The sequence below is a fragment of the Lissotriton vulgaris genome, chromosome 10 (assembly GCF_964263255.1).
Source record: "Lissotriton vulgaris chromosome 10, aLisVul1.2, whole genome shotgun sequence".
In the NCBI taxonomy this organism is placed as follows: Eukaryota; Metazoa; Chordata; class Amphibia; order Caudata; family Salamandridae; genus Lissotriton; species Lissotriton vulgaris.
In genome coordinates, this window is record NC_141698.1 from 170135713 (window position 1) to 170156990 (window position 21278).

The 21278-nt window shown below is 43.5% G+C and overlaps 1 protein-coding gene across 1 annotated transcript in view; it reads right to left on the reverse strand.

Moving 5' to 3' along the window:
* The window catches only part of UMOD (uromodulin), a 260131-nt gene extending 246791 nt beyond the window's left edge, over nt 1–13340 (reverse strand). Inside the window, exon 1 of the mRNA XM_086939738.1 lies at nt 13226–13340. Within this exon, the coding sequence (XP_086795864.1) occupies nt 13226–13328 (103 nt within the window). The 5' untranslated portion in view covers nt 13329–13340. The remainder of the gene's footprint in view (nt 1–13225) is intronic.
* Between the last annotated feature and the right edge of the window lie 7938 nt (nt 13341–21278).

Genomic DNA, 21278 nt, shown 5'->3' on the forward strand with positions numbered 1-21278 from the left:
CTTGGAATAAACAAGACCAAAGAATATTTAGTAACGTTGGTTGGCGGTTACTCCTTATCCTTTGAGCATCTCTTCTGAAGATAGATAATGTTTGCTGTGTGAGTCTTTCACAACTTAGCGCATACTATACTCATTCACCCGCCTTCTTTTCTGTAAGTAAGACAGAGTGTTTGATATCAAACACCATTGGTTTCAGTGAAGCCATCATGTAGCTGGAGAACTAGTAATGACCAGTCCCCAGTACATATACTTAAGATTGCTTCCCTGCTCATTTGCACTATCTAGTAATTCAACTCGACAGCATAGGGGCATATCTGTTCATGCAGATATGTCCCCACATGTAATATAATGCACCCTGCCTTAGGGCTACGAACCCTTCTGTCGGGGTGACTTGCATTTAGTGTGTGCATTGTCTGTGGGCATAGCACACAGGGGCTGTGCCAGGCCAAGTTTCCACATTTGTTTGCACCATTTCACGCAGCCAGCAATGGCAGTCCACATGAGTTTGGTGATGGGTCCCTTAGGGTGGCATAGTACATGCTTAGAGGCCCTCTTTAATACCCATGCCCTAGGTACCAGGTGCACCAGTTACTAGGGACTTACAGAGGGGCTAACGGTCTTGCCAACTGGGGACAAACTGAACAGTTACCTTGTTTCTATGGAAAGGGCCCTCGCACTGGGGACCTGGTTAGCAGGAACCCAGTGCACTTCAGTCAAAGTTGCATCGACTACCATGCAAAAGTGGGGGTGAACATGTTAACAAGCATTGGTAATGCATCGGTTTTGTCTATGTAATGAATAAAGAGTTGTTTTAATAAATATAGGAAGATGGCTCTGTAAGTACTATACTAACGTAAGGTATATTGTGCAAAGAGTCCAGTGGATCTCCAAAGGTAGGCAGAAGTAAAATTGGAACATAACGTACTCTCTATTTGTGGAAGGTGTCCCTTCCAACACATAAACAGACATTTAAAAAAAGGATGTTTTGAAACTTCTATGTGTGATGCATTCAGCAGCACACATAGAAGTTATAAAACACCATGTCAAGATTGTTTATGTGCAGGAAGGAACACTTCCTGCACTAAACAATGAATGGCATTTTGCTGTTTCCATGTGTGCTACACAACGCAGCACACATGGAAACAGCAAAACAAGGAGAAATAAAGTAGTTCTCTTCGTTCTGCCTGTTTAAGACCAGGTTTTACCTGGTCTTAGTTTTGGCACTGCCTCCTATTTATGCCACCCTTGTAAATAAGAGGCAGCATTAAAATCAATGAGTGTTGCAGTGGAACGCCCAATGCAACACCCATTGCCCTCTCCTTTCACGCTAAGTGTAGCTTGAAAGGGTGCGTTATTTACAGAGCAGCCTTAAGTTAATTTAAGTGGCTTAAAGCTGCTTTGTAAAGAAGGAAAACCCCTATTGCCACTACAACGTCTGAAAAGTGATGTTGTGGTGGATATAGGGGCTTGTAAATATGCCACTAAATGTCTTATGATATGTAATAGAATGCTAACTAGAATAATCTGTCACCACCCGCCATTATATATAAACCCAACCCATTTTTAGGTCGAGCATTGCAGACCTCTTGTATATACTTTTTTATATACTTATATGTGTATGTATTTTGTGGTCTCTGGAGATCAGCCATAGGACTTATCTGCTTCCACTTAGGGACGTTTTTTCTGTTCAAAGATTCTATTTAACTGTCTTGATAAACAATGACCAGTAGAGGTCAGTAAAATACCAGAATTGCTTTCTGCTTGTACAACTGCCTCTATTTACCTATCTTGATAGAAAACGACCAGTAGAGGTCAGTAAAATACCAGAATTGCTTTCTGCTGTTGGACTTTCTTTTTTTAATGTTTCTGGCAACTGCCTCTATCTAACTTTCTTGATAGAAAATGACACGCAGAGGTCAGTAAAATACTAGAATCACTTTAGCATTATCTAGATTCCAGTCTATAGAAATTGTCTTCCACGAGCACCCGTAGACAATAGTATTATTTTCAAATCTTATATTTTCAGTGATATGACCACCAAAGGCCCTGATTTTATATTAAAAAACAGAGATTTGGACTATACAATTTACTACTGCAAGGCAATATTTCTTTACATGTGTTCCTAAACCTAGCATGTCATACACTTTGGTGGTTACTTTCCCTCCATGTTAAACAACAGTAGATGATTACACCCAGGCTAATGTGCTGCACTGCATGATGCCTGAGGTCCCTGCAGGGGACCCCGTAGGAGGGCAGGCCCCGTAGTATCTCCGTGGGCAGCCGGACAGCCCATCCTCGGGGGGTTGGGGGTTGGCGCGAGCTAGGGGGCTGGATAGGGGGTGGGCCCAGGGGAGGGTTTATAAGGGTGGCCCCTCCTATCACGCGCCCTCTTTCACTGCTGCCCCCTTCCTTGGATCGGTTGCATCCCTAGCTGCTCCCTGCTAGCAGTCCGGCCGTAGGCAGCCCCCTCCCCGCCCGGACTCTAAATCCCCATTTCATCTCCGAGCGTCGCGGATGAGGTAAGCGGACTTCATTGCTTCCCCCTGGGCTCCGTCCTTGGGCAAAACCCAAGTTGTACGGGGCTTTGTGGCCATACCTGGGGATAGCACTAGAGGCAGCAAGTTGCAAATAGAGGAGATTCAGGGAGCTAGGTGGTGGGGGCTCTGGGTGCAGCGGTCGCCACACCCAGGGCTGTGGAGGAGTTACAGGGCGATCCCAAAAACAGGAAATGGCGCAGGAACAGGACCTGAAGCCTCCAGTGCAAAGCGCACCGTGCATAAGTCATACATGCTCCAAGGGGTCTTTCTTGGGAACTTGGGGTACGACGGCGCCCCGTTAGTTCTTAGGGCGGTTGTAAACCTGAGCAACCGGGGGCTTGCCATATAGAGCTCCGCCCGGCTGGGGAAGGTGTGAGTTAACTCTCCCTTGTTCAGAGGGCGGAGCGGGTGGATGATAGGTCCACCGGTGGGAGGAGTTATCCTCCCAGGTTCAACACCGGGCTATGGCCACTGGTGTTTCTTTGGCTAAAACTTCAGGTACCTTGCAACGAGGGGTTGTGGGGCGGACGGGATCGCCTGTAAGATAACCCACCTTCTATTTGTATAACAAATAAACCTGCAGCTTCTTCATTCCAATACCTGGTGTCTGTGTGTTATTTGGGTTGGGGGCTGTGGGCAGCGGCGTACCAATGGAGATACTAAGCTAAATGCCTGTAAGATCCCAAGGCAAAACCGATTACATTGCAAAGGTTTGCTTACATTACTTTGTAAATCATGCCTGGTGAACAGAGATAACTGCTCCTATCTGGCATAAGGTGGCTACTAATTTAATTGTGTCTCGTGGCCACTATTATAACACTAATATTATTTGCTCAGGAACATTTTGATTCATCGTAAGTAGCTTCTATCACAGAAAATGTTAAAGAACCCTGATCTAGATTCCCCCAATCGTAACAGTCTTTAAGTGTGTGCAGCCTTCTTGGGCAGAATGTCATCTTACCTGTGATAACGGGTCAGAGGGCGTATTACATAAAGTGCCCCAGGGGCACTATGGGCGTGTGTCCCCGCTTTGCTTACCCCGGGGCACTTTGGTATTACAGAAGGGGCAGCAGACGCTTGTGCGGCCCCTTCTGTAATACAAATAGCGCGGCACACATAAAGCACCAGCGCTATATTCTTCAAGGGGGCTTTCTCTCATTTGCATGGTGGCTTGCCCCATGTAAATGAGAGAATCCCTCTGCCTCTGCACCCGCGCCATATTACTGATGTGGGGGTAGAGGCCAAGGAACCCTCAGCAGGCGCACTATCAGTGCGCCTCCTGGGAGCAATCCTCTGCAGTGGGTAAGGACCCTCCCTGACTTCCCCTTTAAAGTGCAGGTGGGTTGCTGCCCGCACAGTGAAACACGGAGCGGTTTTAAAGCAGATGGCCCATATTTCACATGAATGTGCTGCCCCAAGGGCAGCACGAGTTGGTGGCTGCCCTGGGGGCAGTGCATTCCCCATAATGCGGGGTATTTTCCTTCATTTCACCGGGCCCGCCTTTTTAAAGGTGCACCCAGCACACTGAAGGAAAATGTGCTGCAAGTGTAATGCCGCCCCAGGAGAACATTTACACAGCATTACCACACCATATTACAAAAGTGGGTAGCACGAATATTCTTCAACTTTGCAGCTGGCTCTGGACAAATGATGAAGGGGCTAAATATTCATTTGTAGCACTACCTGAGTGGAGGTAGGCAGGGGCATTGAGGCTAAATTCAGAAAAAGTGACTGGGGCATGTAACTCATTAGTATATAAATGAGGCAGGCACTGACTGCCCACTACGTCAACAAGCATTGGCAAAGCCAACAGGTCGCGCCTATGTGAGAGCTGTTGACTTTGTCAATATTTTTGGGAGTCCGCTAATGAGAGAGACAATGAAGCTAATGAAAGTTAAGCAATGGGCGGGCTCCAAGCCCCTGACTATACGCAATACTCCTCGCAATGAGATGGAATGCACTGTCAGCAGGTGAGATATTATCATGAGATCCTGCTAACTGGTCTTACACTGGTATTGAGGTCGCTGGTGTTGCAAGGTGATAGTAACAAAGCATGATCACCAAGAAATTGAAATTAAGTATCTCCTTTGATGCGAATCCAAAAAGCCCAAATTTCCCCGAATTGAGGTAAATGTGGATGATAGGCATTCTGGAGATGTCGCTGAATATTTAAATTTTATTTTAACAGTATTATATAGTGTGAGTTCGGCACAAGAGGTACTAAGGTGCTTTGGGCACCAGTTACATTAGATAAGGTCAGATTTTCTTGTATTTTATTTAATAATAAACTAACACATGGAGTTTAGTGCCGGCTACAGAAATCTGCATTGAATCTGACAATCGCAATTTACTGTAGATACTTGTGCATGAAACCTGATTTTACTGAAACTGGGGAGCTAAATGCGTGTGTTTTTACATTTTTTTATTTAAGCAGTGGCCCTCCGATATGGGTAGGCGTGAGTCCTATTTAAGTTGAGAAGCGAAACTACATAGTGGAGAAGTGTGGCTCAGGGGTTAGAGGCGGCAGACCCGGAAGCTGAGATCGGTCCTGGACCAGGGTTCAATTCCCCTCCTCGGCGGGTCTTGGGCTCAAAAATTCCACGGACTCGATAATTCTCGTTCCGGTGCCTACTCGACTCACGGGTTCACACTCTGCGACTCTGGGCAATAGCTTGCTTAATCTCCACTACGGCCCCTCGCGGCGGGATGCCTGACTTTCACCTTGTGGATACCCTGCTGGGGTTATCTCACAGGGGAATACCAGGACGGGTTCCTAAGGCAAGCGCCTTGATGCCTTCGGGTGATACGTGCGTTATATAAATCGCAATACACATTTACATATTCCCTAATAGAAAGTGCTCCTTGCCTATTGTGTCACAAATAAAATGGGGCCGCGAGACAGTAAAGGTCACACGTTCAGTCACAGCAGGGGTGATTCAGGCCTTCATCTTTCTAGGACTATTGAATTATGTAATATCAACGAAACACCACCAACAAACATTTCTGTGCACCACAAGTTCAATATCCTAATTCACCGAGTCCTCCTCGGATCACCATCCCCCTCCCTTTAACACTGCAGACTCCAGTGCCCTGGAAGTCCTCAGGGGTGGGTGGTGGTTGCCCCTTCTCACTGCATCCCACTTTATAGCTCTCTTCGCTAATGCCAAAGCCCCGGGTCTGCCTATAAGAGGCTCAAGGGTCTTATTAAGGGCTTTTAGAGAGAAGAACCCCCCATTCAGCAATACAGTTGTAGTCTCTGCAAAGGAAAGAGAAAGTCAAACAAGAGAGGGAGGGGAGAGATAAGGAGGAGGAAAGAATGAGTGAAGAGAGAGATGGAGAGAAGAGGGACGGGGGACAGGCCAAACCTGAGTGACAGACTGCTCATAATGGTTCACCCCTCGTGCACTTAGCAAGAGTCAGATTTGCTGCAATGAAACCAGAACAGGAAATCACAATAACCTGGGTGAATTGACCTGGAAATTCAGGCGGCAGCAATTGTCACGTGGCATGACGAATTCACTTGAAACGGTTCAAACTCCTTTCTGCACTTGGTGTGATGCTGAGTAAGTAGCTGTGTTTATCTGTGATAATTCCAACATTTCACTTCACAGAAGCAGTGGCATCTGTCTTGGACCTCAGCTTGTACTATCTGAGCCCCTGCTGAGATAGAAGCCGAGACCAGAGTTTCATAACACTAGATTTCATCGGCCTGGGCCCTCACCAGCGGCCTCATTTATGAGGTTGTGCGTCACTTTTACGCCGCTGATGCGTCACTTTTTGTGACGCACCAGTGGCGTAAAAAATGCACCTTGTTGCGCCATATTTACAAAGTGACGCATCTAGGTAGATGTGTCACTTTGTAAACCCCTGCGCCACATTATACCTGCGGCAGGTATAATGTATGCAAGGGGGGTGTATTGACGCAAGGAAGGGTCGTAGAAGTGACGCAGTGAAATCTATGAGATTTCACTGCGTCACTTTTAGGACGCCGTTGCGTCAAAATCTTGCGGCTGCCTCAAAGCAGGCGTAAGACTGACGCAGGACCTTTCACATGGGGCTTGCCCCATGTGAAAGGACACATTGCTGGAGTTGCGTCACTTTTGTGACACACTCCAGCAATGCTTCACTTTTGCGCATACAGATACGTCAGAAATACTGACGCATCTGTAACTCCTTGCGACATGATGCGTCATACATTAAATATGACGCATCGGGAATGTCGCAAGGAGTGCACACTGAGAAGTGAAGCATTGCTGCTTTCACGCAGCGATGCGTCATTTCTCATAAATGAGGCCCCTGATACCTTGACCTCCAGCTTCCAAGAAAGGTGCCACAGTCTATAGAAAGTGCCTGTAAGATCATTGTACCCAGAGAGAAGTTCCTGCCTGAAGGCCACTCTGCACAGTCTCTTTCTGGGTGGATACCAGAGGGAGGGCTCTGCTCAATGAGGCTTGGGCCAGGAAGGTTGGCAAATCCTAATATCTAGTGCCCAGTTACTTCAAAGCAAGCACACTAAAACTACAACACCTAGAGTACACCAAGACAACACATCAATGGGAAGGCGCACCAGACTTTGCGCTATTCACATAAACAGGCTGTTAGTTTTTTTTCCATGTTGTTTTATCTGATGTACACTACGCTGGCCCATCTTATGGAATAATGAACAAATTCAACTTGCAGCCATCTGCACATTGAGCCCCTAGGGACAAGCCACTAACATGGAAAACAGACAACACTTTACACCCCTTGTGACACTGAACCGGAGCTCAAAGGGAGCCAGAAGCCGTACTGGAAAGGGAGATGTTGTAAGCTGTTCAGCAAGAATACTACAGAAAACGTTGCATTTGTAAAGATCCAGACAAATGACTAGGATAGCTTTTCATTTCCAAACAAAAATACGCTAAACCTTCTCTACATATAAATGAAAGTAAGTCTGAACATTGGTATTCTGGGAACTGCTGTCCTGAAGAAAAAAAGTTAAATATTGTGTCAACTTCACTGATGTTTTTAGGTCAAACCTAGGCAGCTCACGCTCTGTCTCTCGACATGCTGAATTCATTGGTGGTCAGACACATTGGGCATTCTTCCCACACCTACCAGGAAGGTAAAGAACCTGGGAGTGATAGTTGACGATAAACTCAACTTTGGTAACCAGATAAATGCTGTAGCGTCAACAACCTTTTATACACTCAAAATGATTAAGAAAGTACTACACGTACTGCCGGTAGACAGTAGGCGGACAGTAGTTACAGCACCTATCATGTCTAGGTTAGATTATTGCAATGGTCTTAACATTCAAGAATGCTTTATGAACAAGCTTCAACTGTTGCAGAATGCAGCAGCTAGACTGCTTATCGATACACCAAAATGTAAGCCTATTGCTAAGGAAATCAAAAAACTCCACTGGCTGCCTGCGAGAAAAAGGGTACGTTATAAAGCTCTGTGCACGGTGTACAAGGCACTGCAGAGCACAGACCCAGACTACCTCACGCAGTAGCCGCAGTGGTACCAGCCCAAAAGAACACTTCACTCCTTGGGGGTAAAGCTGGTATCAGTACCACCCATAAAAAGAGATTCATGGGGTTGGGGAAGATTTAATGTTGGAGCCGCAAGGGCCTGGAATGATCTCCCCTTCCACTTGAGAAACTCCACCAATCTCTTGACATTCAGAAAACAACTGAAATCCTGGCTTTTTAACCTTTAATTTGTGCCTACACCGCAATGTCCAGAGGAAAGCAGTTAGCGCCAGGACACCCTTGGGTAACCGTTTGCGCTTTAGAAATGCCCAGAACATAACTCTTTGGGCTTACAGTTTGCATCCAGCTTCGTATTTGGCTTTTGTCAGTGTGCTTTAAAAAACGGTACTTCTAATTGGATAAAGGTTCCTGCTTGTCCCACCTTTTTTCTCATTTGTTGACTCCCATAGATTTCCCCCAGGACTTGTTCTCTTCCACTGTGCTATTGTATGTTCTGTCTTTGGAACTTTTTTTTTACATTGACACTGAGCACTTCCCACTTACACGACACTCGATTCACGGCTGTCACGCTTCAGTGTTAAGCATCTCCCTCGCATGTTTTTAGCTCTGGATGTTATGCGTTTCTATCTAAACACGCTCAGCTGATGGAATTTCAATTCCCCAATGCGTTCACAGAACAGGAACTATTGCGCCTCCTCATCCACCCAAAGCGGGAACTGCTGCACCCCCTCATCCACCCAGCAAGGTTTTCTTGTGGTCATGTATTTGTGATGTATGTGGTTTTTATAAAAAACACCAGTTGCATATTGAGCCTCCCACACATACACAAACTGTTCGAGCCCTAGTGACAAAGTCGCCCCTCTAGTCTAAACAACACATCCTCTTCCAAGATCAGCATTTAAAATGGTTGGTACTCCTGTGGAATGCATAATTAATCAATTAATATGCTTTCCAAAATAGCACCGGCCATTTTGTTTTCAAATTCTGCTTCCCAGTTTAATAGTGTGGCGCGTTGGATTCATGCGACACAAGTATACTTCCAATGGAGGTATGTTGTCGGAGTGTTGTGAATTTTCCGTTACTTTTGTTGCTTTCTTTGCGAAATTAGACAGCTATGGAAAGGAAGTGCTGAACAATATTCTGTAATCATATGCAAATAGGGCAGCCACTACCTGAAGCTAAGCTGGCTCGGAGACAACGCCAGAGCAACGTGCAGGAGGCCGCAAGAACTCCCGTGCATGGCCAAGTGAAAGAATATGCCTATGAAACTCCCCCATAATACAGCAATCACTTCATTAGACACTACTGAATTAGGAATAGCATTATTATTTCTTGTAACATGTATGTTGTTAATATGGCATGAAGCAACATTAGACAGATAGAGACAAAAAAACTGAACTATATTCTGTAACCAAATGCAAATAGGGCAGTCACTACCCGAAGGTGAGATGCCTCGGAGACAAAGCCAGAGCAATGTGTATGAGGCCGCAGAAACTCGCGGACTTTGCCTTGTCGTGCATGGCAGCGTGCATCAATACACCTATGAAACACCCCCATAAAACTGCATTCACTTCATTAGATACTACAGGGCAGATTTACAAGTCCCATGCGCCACATTTACGCCGCTGTTGCGTCACTTCTGTGATGCAGTGGCGGTGTAAACCATGAGCCATGTTGCGTCTTGTTTACGATGTGATGCATCTAGGGAGATGTGTCACGTTGTAAAGCCCTGTGCAACATGAAACCTGCGTTAGGTTTCATGTGGGCGTTCCGGTGAAGGGTGGGGGTTCCGTCGTAGGAACGCCTCCTAAAAATGATGCAGTGAAACCTACAAGATTTCACTGAGTCACTCTTACGTCCATGCTGAGTCAATACTCTGTGCCTGCTTGAAGCAGGCGTAAGGAGTGACGCAGCATGTTAGGCATAAGGCGCCCCTGAGCACCGCTGGAGCTGTGTTGCGCTTGTGACACGACTCCAGCAATGCGCTGCCCTTACACCACAGGATGCGACATGCATCACCCTATCCTTGCGCCACAGTGCGCCACATTGTTAATGCGACGCATTTGTGGTGGCGCAGGGAGGGAATTGCGTGTTGCATCTGTTCTGGCGCATCCCTGCTGATTTGCAGTGATGTGCCAGAACTCGTAAAGCTGCCACTACAAGATTAGGCATAGAGGTAATAATTTCTTGCGGATGTATGACGTTACAACGCATGCTTTTACCACGCATGCCTTTACAACGCAGTTTTTACAACGCATGCCTTTACAACGCATAGTGCTTTGGGGCGCTGGATAGTGAATAGTTTAATTTACTATTCCAACTCCAGTCCCCGTGGATAGTAGGGAAGGTGTTGGATAGTAAATTAAACCTATTCCCTATCCTAGAGCGCCCCCCAGCGCAATGCGTTGTAATGGTTTGCGTTGTAAAAGTTGCGTCGTAAAGGCACTGCGTGGTAAAAGTTGCGTTGTAAAGGTTGTTTACCATTTCTTGCTGCTCGTGCATTGTTAACTTGGAATGATGCAACGGTTAGTTATGTTGGATTTGTAGCATGCTGGAAAAATTCTCAAGTACTTTACCTCTAGGGCGTGCGGGGATTATGTTGTGCCATCTGAGGGTTTGTGTCCCAATGTGTCATACAGCTAAGACTGTGTTGTTTACCCTTTGGTGCGTGGCAGAGAATGTTTAGCCATAGCGCTTCTGATGCTCAGTGCAACAATTTCTTTGGTGCCCCCCACTGATCTCTTTCTCCACCAATTCCCTCACTACCACCCTCCAACAGACCCCTTCATCTCTCCATAGCCCCTCTCTGACATACCGTTCATTTTCTATAGCGCTACTCATAGTTCACTCGCACTCAGCTCTGTGATCTTCATTGTACACGTTCGTTGCAGCAGGCACATCAACCCACTGCTCTACTTAAGGATGAGCCTCTACTAACACTAGACAAAACTCGGCTCTTTTTCCTGAAAGAGACATTAATCACCAGTTATTGTTACATGTTTATTTGCTGCCTGAAAACTGCTGGGCACACAAGGAACCCTGCATCATGTGTAGTTAAACTGATGAGTTATTTGCAAACACCGCCCTCCTCCCTCAGTCAGTGTCAGGTGCAGTTGCACCGGTCGCACCGCCCTAAAAGCAGCTGTGAGTCATAGCAACGCACTTCGGGAAGTACACCAGGGCCAATATTTGGGAGTGAACTCTACTCAACATTACACTTGAGATATCATTTAAATTATCTTTTTCAAAGTTCTGTTTGCTGGCAATGAGTATCTGTGCCTATTACCTGCACTACTCACTGATAGTGGATGTTATGTTTGCCAATACCTAACAGTGGTGAAAATGGGATGATATCATTGCCGCTTCCTGACATTGAGTGCCGGTTGCTACAATTACCACTTGCCCTGAAATTCATTGGAAAATCTGACCATTTGCAGATGACTAATGCTTATAAAGGGTACACAATGTGCAGCAATTGTATAGCTCTTCAATCCCTGGTGGCACAGCACACAGGATAATGTGCTGCATGGCTAAACACTTTTAAGTCCCCAAAACCGAGACCTTTTGGCTTTGTCAGTGCTTGTTTTATGCCATCTACAAATAGTGATTACTTTGAAAGTTTCTGACTGTATGAGTTCACTGCCAACTAGGTGGAACAATGAATTACACGTAAACCGGGCAAAGCCGGAGAGTAAATTCACAAAGAAGCTTCCAGCCATTGGTCATACACATTTCAGGTGAAACTCGTAATAGTAATTATTTGGAAACTTCCAGTATGCACAAAGGAAAGTCAGCGTGCGAGTGTTTTCTATATGCGCATAATATACAAAATTTATACACTAAAAATGCATGCCTCAATTTGGAACAGAATGGTACAAAAGGGGGTGGTGATGGACGGAGCATCTGAACCAATCAAACACTCACACCCAGTCAAAAGATCTGGGTTTAATCCATCACCGTTCTTTAGCCCACTCTGCCACCCCAGTTCAGACATGGCCATATGCAAATCAGTCTGACCCTGTGCCTCATGGGAACAGTCCAACCCGAACTGCCAAGCCATGTCTTCCCTGGACCAGAAACAAGCCACCGAGGACCATTTTGGAACAGAGCACGTTCAAGCTTCAGTACTATGATAATGGGATATATACCATAAAGAACTGACATTTTTTATTTTGACTCACTTTATGCATTTTAACGAGGAACGAATTTAGACCCATGGGACCTTGCAAACGTTGTGAACACAGAGTAGTCAACTGAACCCCTCAAATGCATATGTGCACGTTGTGCGTAAGAAGAGATAAGGTGAAAATACTACTAAAAGAGACAGAATAGGTGAGGTACAAACAATTTTGATATGTGTGCAGTTTCCTAACTCTCTTCAAGGGTGAAGTATGCACAGGGTCCTCTGTATAATTCTAGGGTTAGTAGCATGGTATAATTTACTAAGTTGCCAATTAACACGATTGCCTTGCAGTTATACACTTAAACTATGTAATGCTTGCATTACGCATGAGTCGCACTTAGATTTACATACATTTGTACAGTTTTGTAATTTATTCATACGCCTACCGGTATCCTATGTTGTACATCATTTGTGACTTTCGACCTGAGTTTTCTGAAACAGCCCAGAGTGTCGAGTGGCCCCGATTCTTCAAAATGTGCAGTTGGAAAGTAGGTTACATCCTGTGTTTATGCACGAGACCCAACCCACTACTCACTGTACACTGGCTTTCCTTGATGAACAATCAGTTTCTTATAGCTGGGTTTTAGATTACCAAGGTTTGTTTCCTTGGGGTAGACCCTCCCTAAATAAGGTCAGCTTCCTAGAATGAAATTGAATAGCTCTTACAAATTCATTTAGCCGTAACCTACATCAATCGTGAGGGGCTGAAAGTTGTTCTAAAAAGGAGAAATTTCAGACTTTTAAAAATATCAAAATGCATGTGGATTAAAACTGCTGCAGAAAACGCTCAATGGAAAATCGCTGGATGTATTAAATGTATAGATTAGGTGTGTGAATGAAGGGCTGCACATTAAATGGATGGATGGATGGATATAAAGTAACAGACATACATACACATATTTAGAAGTGCTATATCTCTGTCTTAAAAGTTACACAAACATAGATACCAGTTGACGACTTTAGACAGAAACATTTTTCTTGTACTTAGTACATATTAAAAAAAATTATAAATTTCATAATAAACTTACCTGGTGCTCTGCTTGTTGCAATTAGCTGGCACTCGATAACTTTCAGGCACAGTATACAAATAAAAATGCAAAGCATTTTCAGCGAACCTTGTCCCACAGCCATTGGAAGTCTTGACGCCCTGGGTGGAAAAGTACACATTAATAATGTATTTCCTAAAAAAAATAAAAAAACAAAACAATATTTCCTAATAAATTCTTCTCTTGCTTTACAAAAAAAAATGCTGCCAGTAAACCTAAGGAAAACCTCAGAGGAAGACATGATGGAGTCAGAAACAATAAAACTACCTCATAATCTCAAACATTTTTCTCCCCTAGATGCATAAATCCATATTTGTGTCCATGTTGTGCATTCGTTGAAATTGTGATAAAATAATTCATAATTAGGGAATATTATCCTTTAACAGAGTTCCCATGGCATGGTAACCTCTACATAGGTAAACAATTGCAAGAAAGTGAACCTGCACCCACCTTGAAATTGGAGAACAGCCGCTCCATTCGGTCGCATTTCTTCACTTATAAAGGCTTGGGAGGAGGAACAAGGTTTGCGGGGGTTTTCCCAGCTTCTCCTCCCATAATTACAGGAATGGTCCTGTGAGCAATAAAAAAAGGATTCAAATCACGTGACGCTGCTGAATTGTGTGGAAGGTGTGCCTTAAACTGCTGGGTTTCATTCCAGGCAATCTGCATGTTGATCAGTCAGTCAGGTACATAAAGCAAGCTATGCAGCTGTACTATGTATTTAGCAGATTCCAGCTGTGTGGGAATCAGAAAATAATAAGAAGCGATGAGAAACTGTATCTACAGATAAGGGACAACAGGTATAGAGTAAAAGTATCCTTTTTTATTTGAACATGGCAACATTTTCAGATCTGAGGTTTGCCCTGTAACGCATAGGAAATAGGGGTGGGGGAGTTGATGGAGCACCGCTCAAGATAACCATGCTATGCTACAGTTCAGAAGGTGGATGAGCAATAAAAATGCCTTTACATTTTGTTTTTATTTTGTTATATTTGACTGTGCTTTTAAAAGAAAATGGCACATATCAATCAGGTTACATCTTGTGGCAAATTGCTGCTTATTCTTTTAACATGGAGATTGAGTTTCTTACTCTGACTGCAAAGTTAGAGGATTTTGTAAAGTGAACTATCTGACAATCTTGCCAGGGTACAGTGAGTGAGAAAGGAAAGGCTACAGAATGACATTTTTTTCTAACACACAACAACATTTAAGTACCTGAAAATGAACTGTAGAAATATTTCAAAATATACCAACAGTGAAGTGCGATGGAAACAAAGATTTTAATAGGATTAAAACAAATCAAGTCATGTTACGTGGGGATGTGCAAGTGATAAATCTTTGTTGAAACCTGATTTCCACACATTATCCTTTATGCACTATATAGTTTTACTATTGGAATGTCAGTGTAACTTTTGTAGTCTTTTCAATGGAAAAGTTATGTCTGTAAATGACAGTGTGCTTCCACACTATGCTTTAGTAATATACTCGTGACAGTGTGCTCCAACCGTCACCACCGACAACATACCCATGCCCTCATCATTCTTCTGCTGAACAAACATGGCTCATTTTCTATACTTGTTCTTTGTGTGACGCTTGGATTTTTCACAATCCTATGACTTAAGTGATGTAACATTGATGGCAGCACCCCACTCTGAAAACTGTTCCAGCACCATTGCTGTAATTAAGAAATTGAAAGCATGATCTATATTTTTGAACAATTAAACCTGAGCATGCTATCGACACATTTTTGTTTTTTGTGAAATGGAGTTCTGTTTTCAGTTATGTGAAAATGTGCAGAACAAATGCAATAAAGCCACCTCGCCCATCCCCCGGACCAGGTTACTAAAGGATCTGGAAGGTAATCTCACATATTGTGGTTCATGAATGGAGCTTCCAGTCAGAATATGGTCCTTGTATTCTGCTAATGAGTGTGTACAAAGGAACAATTCAACTTCTAATTGATTTCCTATGAACCCTGGATTCGCATTCAGAGCAATCCATTGGAGCAATTGGATGATCTTACAATGAAAAGCCAATCACCAAAGAACATTTTCAAATCTGCCGGAGACCATCTCTTCTGAGCATATGAATATACCACAGTAGTAAATTAAGTATTGATAACTTTCAAACAAATTGCGAATGAGAATGCTTTGTAATGCAAAAACTATCTCGTTCAAAGTTAATCAAATTCTTGCAAGGTATTCATTAACTCATTGGCTGGCTCTCGATATGATTGGCCTTGAAGGATCGTCCTTATTTTTCCACGCCAGAAATCATTGTTACCATGTGTTGGACATGGTCCTTTCTGCAGGGTCACCACAGAGTTTTGCCTTCAATTCTGACCCTGTTTTTGTTGGCTTTCATCACTCTGCTTCCAGGTGCAAAATGCTCGTGGTATCTCCTTTAACCCCTTCGCTGCTGATGACGAGCTCCGGGGATCGACTGACATGCTGACTAGCTCGGGATACCAGTATCTTCGTGACCAGTCGGGAGCCACAAGGATAACTTGGGCCCGGTCTCGCCTGATCTTCTTCAGCACTCTGGGCAGAATTGGTATAGGCGGAAAGGCATACAACAGACCGCAGCTCCAGTTTCTTTTGCTCTTGTTCTGTGTAGCCACAGCAGAGCTTCTGGTATGTATACGTCTTGTTAGACTGAACTTCGTTAGAAGGTTGGATCTTCCAATTGCACTACTCGATTTCTATAGCATGGCCGGAGAGTAGTGTACTTGAGACTGATCTAATTTGTGAGTTAGCTACCAATTATTGGTCCTCATTGGGTGGCCAACAGTTCAACATCCTGATTTCTCACCCCTCACAATGTCGAAGAAAATTCCATCTGAGGACCAATGCCTTTGTGGGTGAAGTACAGAATCTGAGTGAAGTGACTTAGAGTATACAAACTGAATGGGCACAGTAACTGAAAAACAAAAAGAGTTTCCTCTGCAGCACAAATAAAGTTTGTTTAGGCATTGAATCCCACAGATACATTTCTACAAAATTCTTTTTAATACCAACTGACAATATTATATTCCAATTGTGGAAACCTAATGTTCTAGGTGCAATCCAAAGTCAAAACATATAACATTTTACAGAAATATAGTTTTCGCTAGTTGTCTCACGGAGGTCCAGCTCATACAACTTCCTTGTTGGCAACGATGGAAACAGCTGACACGTATTTTGTCACAAATGTAACTTTTTCAAGATTTATGCATCCAAAACAGTTGTTCCAAATGATTTGTATTGTCCAAAATACACAAGAAGTCCTGTTATTTATGTACCAGAAAAAGGGAGGCCATTGAAAATTTCTACCAATTCATATATTTGGCGAATATATCACAAAATGAATACATTCGTGTGAGGGTCTTGTCAGTCTTGAAGGTAAGGGTTATAATATGGCCCTATTCCCAGCGCAATCACTGTATTAAGGCGGTAGAGTTCCCATTCTGGCTGTGATTGGACTGGGAACTCTACCACCTTAATACGGCGATTGCTATAATGGGAGAAAGTGTGTTCTTATGATATTTTGCAATGTTACTGAATAGTGGAAAAACAGATAAACTATCCTGAACTTCATTTACCAAAAGGGCAAGGGTATGTCTGAAAATGTTCAAGGGCTGGAAGTGAGTTGAGTTCACAACATGTCAGACTATTGATGTATCACCTGTCATAAATAAAAAGGAACAATAAGAGAACAAAGCAAGCATGAATAACCCTTAGGAGGTATTTTGTAAACTACTAGAAGGGTCAATATTGTGGGAGAAAGGCAACGTTCAGACCTCTAAAGATGCCTACGCAGGACGAGAAATGCTCATCTTATGTATGAAATCGTGCAGGTATCCTCATGTGGTAACTAACCTTTGACACTAGTGTGGTGCTCATGCTCCAGTTCGCGAATCTGATTAAAAAAGAAAAACAAATAAGAAAGCTGCTTAGAATACCAATTACTATGTACAGAAAGGTAGGATAAATACAGTGTCTCCTTTTGGACAGGAATAGCCACAAAAATGTGAAGTAAATTGTAATTGTTGAATTGGAAATCCCTGGGAATGTTCACAGTAAGAGAGAAAAGCGTTAGGCCTCTCTTGCTTAGTAGAGAAACTGGCAATTCGATCAGTTTATGAGGTTGTGCAAAAACCCCTTAGTGACTACAACTATCTATAAAAAATTGGCACCACCATGGCGCTTATTCATTAAAGCTTGTTGGGGAGTTAGCTAAATAGAAACATCAAAAGAAATGTAACCAAGTGGTACAATTACTGTATACAACATGCCTAATTACATTCCGCATCTTCTTTTGAACCTTCAGTGTTGCCCATCCATTAAAGCCCTCGGAAAAAGAATAGCTATGAATCTAGGTGTAGAAAACAATTTTGGAGTTATAAAATGAAAAGTTTACACATTATCGTGATTTTAGAAACCAGGTACCCTCACCCAATTTCAAATTATGCCGTTGAGAGGATCAGTCTCATCGACACTGTGAGCGTCAGCGTTGTGCACTGTGAGACCTTCATTAGGATTTGTCTTGTTAATATGTGCACCGGAATCCACGTGAGTCTCATCGCCGCTCTGTGCGGGTGTGTTGTGCATTGGGAGACTTTCTTGAGGATTCGCGGTGTTATCGTGTGCACTGGAGTAAAGGGAGTCTCAGCATGCGTGTGATCTTCGGGCAGCCTGAGACCTGTGTGTAGAGTGCCCAGTGATCGTGCCCCCGGAGTGAAGGAAGACTCAGCGACGCTGTGTGCGTGTGCTTTGTGGCAGCCTGAGATCTTCGTATGTGAAGCTGCCCGGACCTGCAGTCCCGTAGGAGCTGTGTTGCTGGCCCGAGCTGCCGTTGCCATTTCACAAAGCTTCTTGGAGGCCCAGCCGCTGTACGAGGAGAGGAGAGTGGGTTTGTGCTCCCCAGGTAACGTGTTTCGACTCCTGGGGCGGGTAGGAACACGCTCTCGGCCTCTCTCTCATGTTGGTGGCACGAGCTTCTGCTTCGGCTCGTATCACGGCCCGTATTGCCAAGGGAGTAGCGGTACAGGGTCTGGACTGCAAAGCTGCACTTTGGACTTACATCGTACTGTGTTGGGGGCAACTGTGAGAGGCTGACTGAAGGTCAGAAGAGGAGGCAGAGAGACCGCCTAAGGCCCGGTGATCAGGCCTAAGTGTACTGCGTAGTATTCCTTTTTTGAGAGTGGAGTACCTGACTGACATACTACACATTGCAACATTTCTGCATCACAAACGACTTTATTGTCGTATGATGCATTGCCTTGTTCCTGCATAACGAACTATCTGATTAGCGTATTGGGTATTGCATTATTCCTGCATAATGAATTACCTGATTAGTGTATACGCATTACCTTATTATTGCAGAACGACATAACTTGTAGTTGGACTACGCATTGCATTGTTTTACCCTGCAAAGTGCCTGATTGTTGTGTTACACATTGAATTCTTTTCATTGCAGAGTGTCTGATTGTTACGTTACGCATTACAGTATTTTTACATTGAAAAAGTACCTGATTCGAGCATTACGAACTGTATGACATGTGGTTAGGAGTACAGGAGAATTTTTAGAAGTGCTCATTGACAACGCCAGAACTTACAAGGGCTGTCTGGCCTAACAACTGGCCAGGAGAAATATTACACAACCTCATATGTTGGTTTTATATTGTGTGGTCTTATCATATATCTTTTTACATAAAGTTTTTATAAAACTCATGTGGAGTCTATTTGTGGTGTCATCATTGGATTATTGTGAGCGTGGTTGCAAATACTTTACACATGTGCCTTGAAGATAAGCCTGACTGCTCGTGCCAAGCTATCAAGGGGGTGAGCAGGGCTATCTAAGAAGGTGACCTTCCTTTCCCTGACGTTGGAAAGCGGGTCCCTACTTGGCCTAGGGGACCTACCTCAGCCAACCAGGGATCCCAGGTCTATCATGTGCAAGAAGCAATTATTCTGCCATGATTTCTGCATGTCCTCTCCCGAGTTTTATACATAGATTTTGTTCCTTTTCGCCAGATGAAATCCCCATTTGAAACACCACAATTTATCATTTTGATGGACCCCGTAACGTCTGTTACCGGTCCCATTGGACTCCACGGGCTACTTGTTAAGAGCACCTTTATTAGACTAGAGACCAGATTCACAAAAGCGATTCGGAGTTATATTCACATGTCCAAATATCTTGTTGTTCAAGTGTAACTCTACATTGTCTTTTCTTAATGGGATTACTCAGGTGTAATATACACCAGTTTGGTGTCATTTTACATGTGAGAAAATCTGCTCACTGTAAAAGGTGCTTGAGGCTGCATGCCTTGGAAAGTTGATGAATAACCGCAAACCTGAAAAATGTGTGATTGTTTTAAATTGAGACCCACGTATCGGCCACTATGTGGGCAACCAATGCCTTTTAAACCACACACACAAACCTCGGACCTTGCTGGGGTTGGAAACTAGAGGCACGGGCCTAGGGGCTAGCCAGACTCCAATCTGATATATATACAAAAAATGGGCTGCCCCTAGTATGGGTTGCTACAGTTTCCTACAGAATTAAATTCAGATGTAGTTCCAGTGGGGACATCTCATAAAAAGTTTCGGACTGGCCTCACACACCGCCCGGTGTCATGCTTCATCATCGGCTGTCCTCGCCCTCTAAAAACTGTGTTTGATAGAGGGAGGGCATACACCTGGAAGGCGAGGACAGCCGAGGATGAAGCATGAAACTGGGTGGTGTGTGAGACCAGTAAAAAACTTTTTATAAGATGTCCCCACTGGAACTACATCTCAATTTAATTCTGTAGGAAACTGTAGGAACCCATACTAGGGTAGCCCATTTTTCTGTATATACAACCAATGCCTTTTCAAATTTTTCTATACTACCATTACTTCGTATCCTTTTCCATCTTCATGCATATACCCATCTAATTTCTCCTTCTAATTTCCTTTTCCTGTTTCTCATAATCTTTTCATTACTATTTATTACAGCATGCCCCTCCCTTTTAGTTTTCACCTTCCCTGTCTCTTTATTCTGTGCGTTCCCTTTTAGTTTTCTTTTAATTTAATTTTCCCTTAACCTCTCTTTAAAAAAAAAAAAGTTTTTTTCTGTTTTTATGTATCAAATAAAAAAGTTATGGAGCACAATTTTCTGCTGCATTCCCAAATTACAATCAAAAAGAACTTTCTCTCGTGATTGATATGCATCATAAGTAGCATCAAATTAGAACACCCATTCTTATATTTTGAGTTACGTTCTGATGGATTTTTAGATAATAAACCAATTAAACCATTAAATATGTCACTCCAGTGGATGACAGTGCTGCACACACAAAAATATTCAGTGTATTACTTACATTAATTTTCATTTCTATGTGTTCGTGTGCTGTGAGGTGAATGTATTGAAAAGCCTGAACCGTCAATCAAGATGGCGCGCGTACAGCTGCCTCCAGACACCGGAAATGGCAGGCTATCCTGTGATGCACATGTGAGCACTTCAGGGGGGGAATGGGCCTGTCCAAGCAGGGCTTAGCTGATACCGGACCCACAACTTAGACATAGCTGCCAAGGTTTCAGATTGCTATGAGTGACATTTTCATAATTTCAGTTTAATTATGAGTGACATTTCAATGACTATGAGTGACACTCTCGCAAACAAAATGAAGCAGTAAAGACGAGCTAATCATACAAATGTCAGAAATTACACTCATTTGAGCATAGCTGCTAATGTTTCAGATTGCTTATGTGTGACATTTTCATAGATGTAGTGGATTTACGAAAGACATTTAACAACTAAATGCATGACAGTTAGAGCTACACTTTCTTGTGGCCAAAACCATGCAATTAAGTCCAGAACTGGTCATTTTTAAACTGTTGACTCTGTTCGTCAGTTCCCTAAAACCTCAGGGTCTGCGCTGCTGTGTTCACCTGCTCCTTAAAGGATTAATTTACTTCTTAAAAATTCTCTCTTGACTCTGCGTTTGCAGTTTTCTAACCGGAGTGTCTTTCGTCTCAGAAGAGCACCATTGTTTTCCACTGCCTATCAC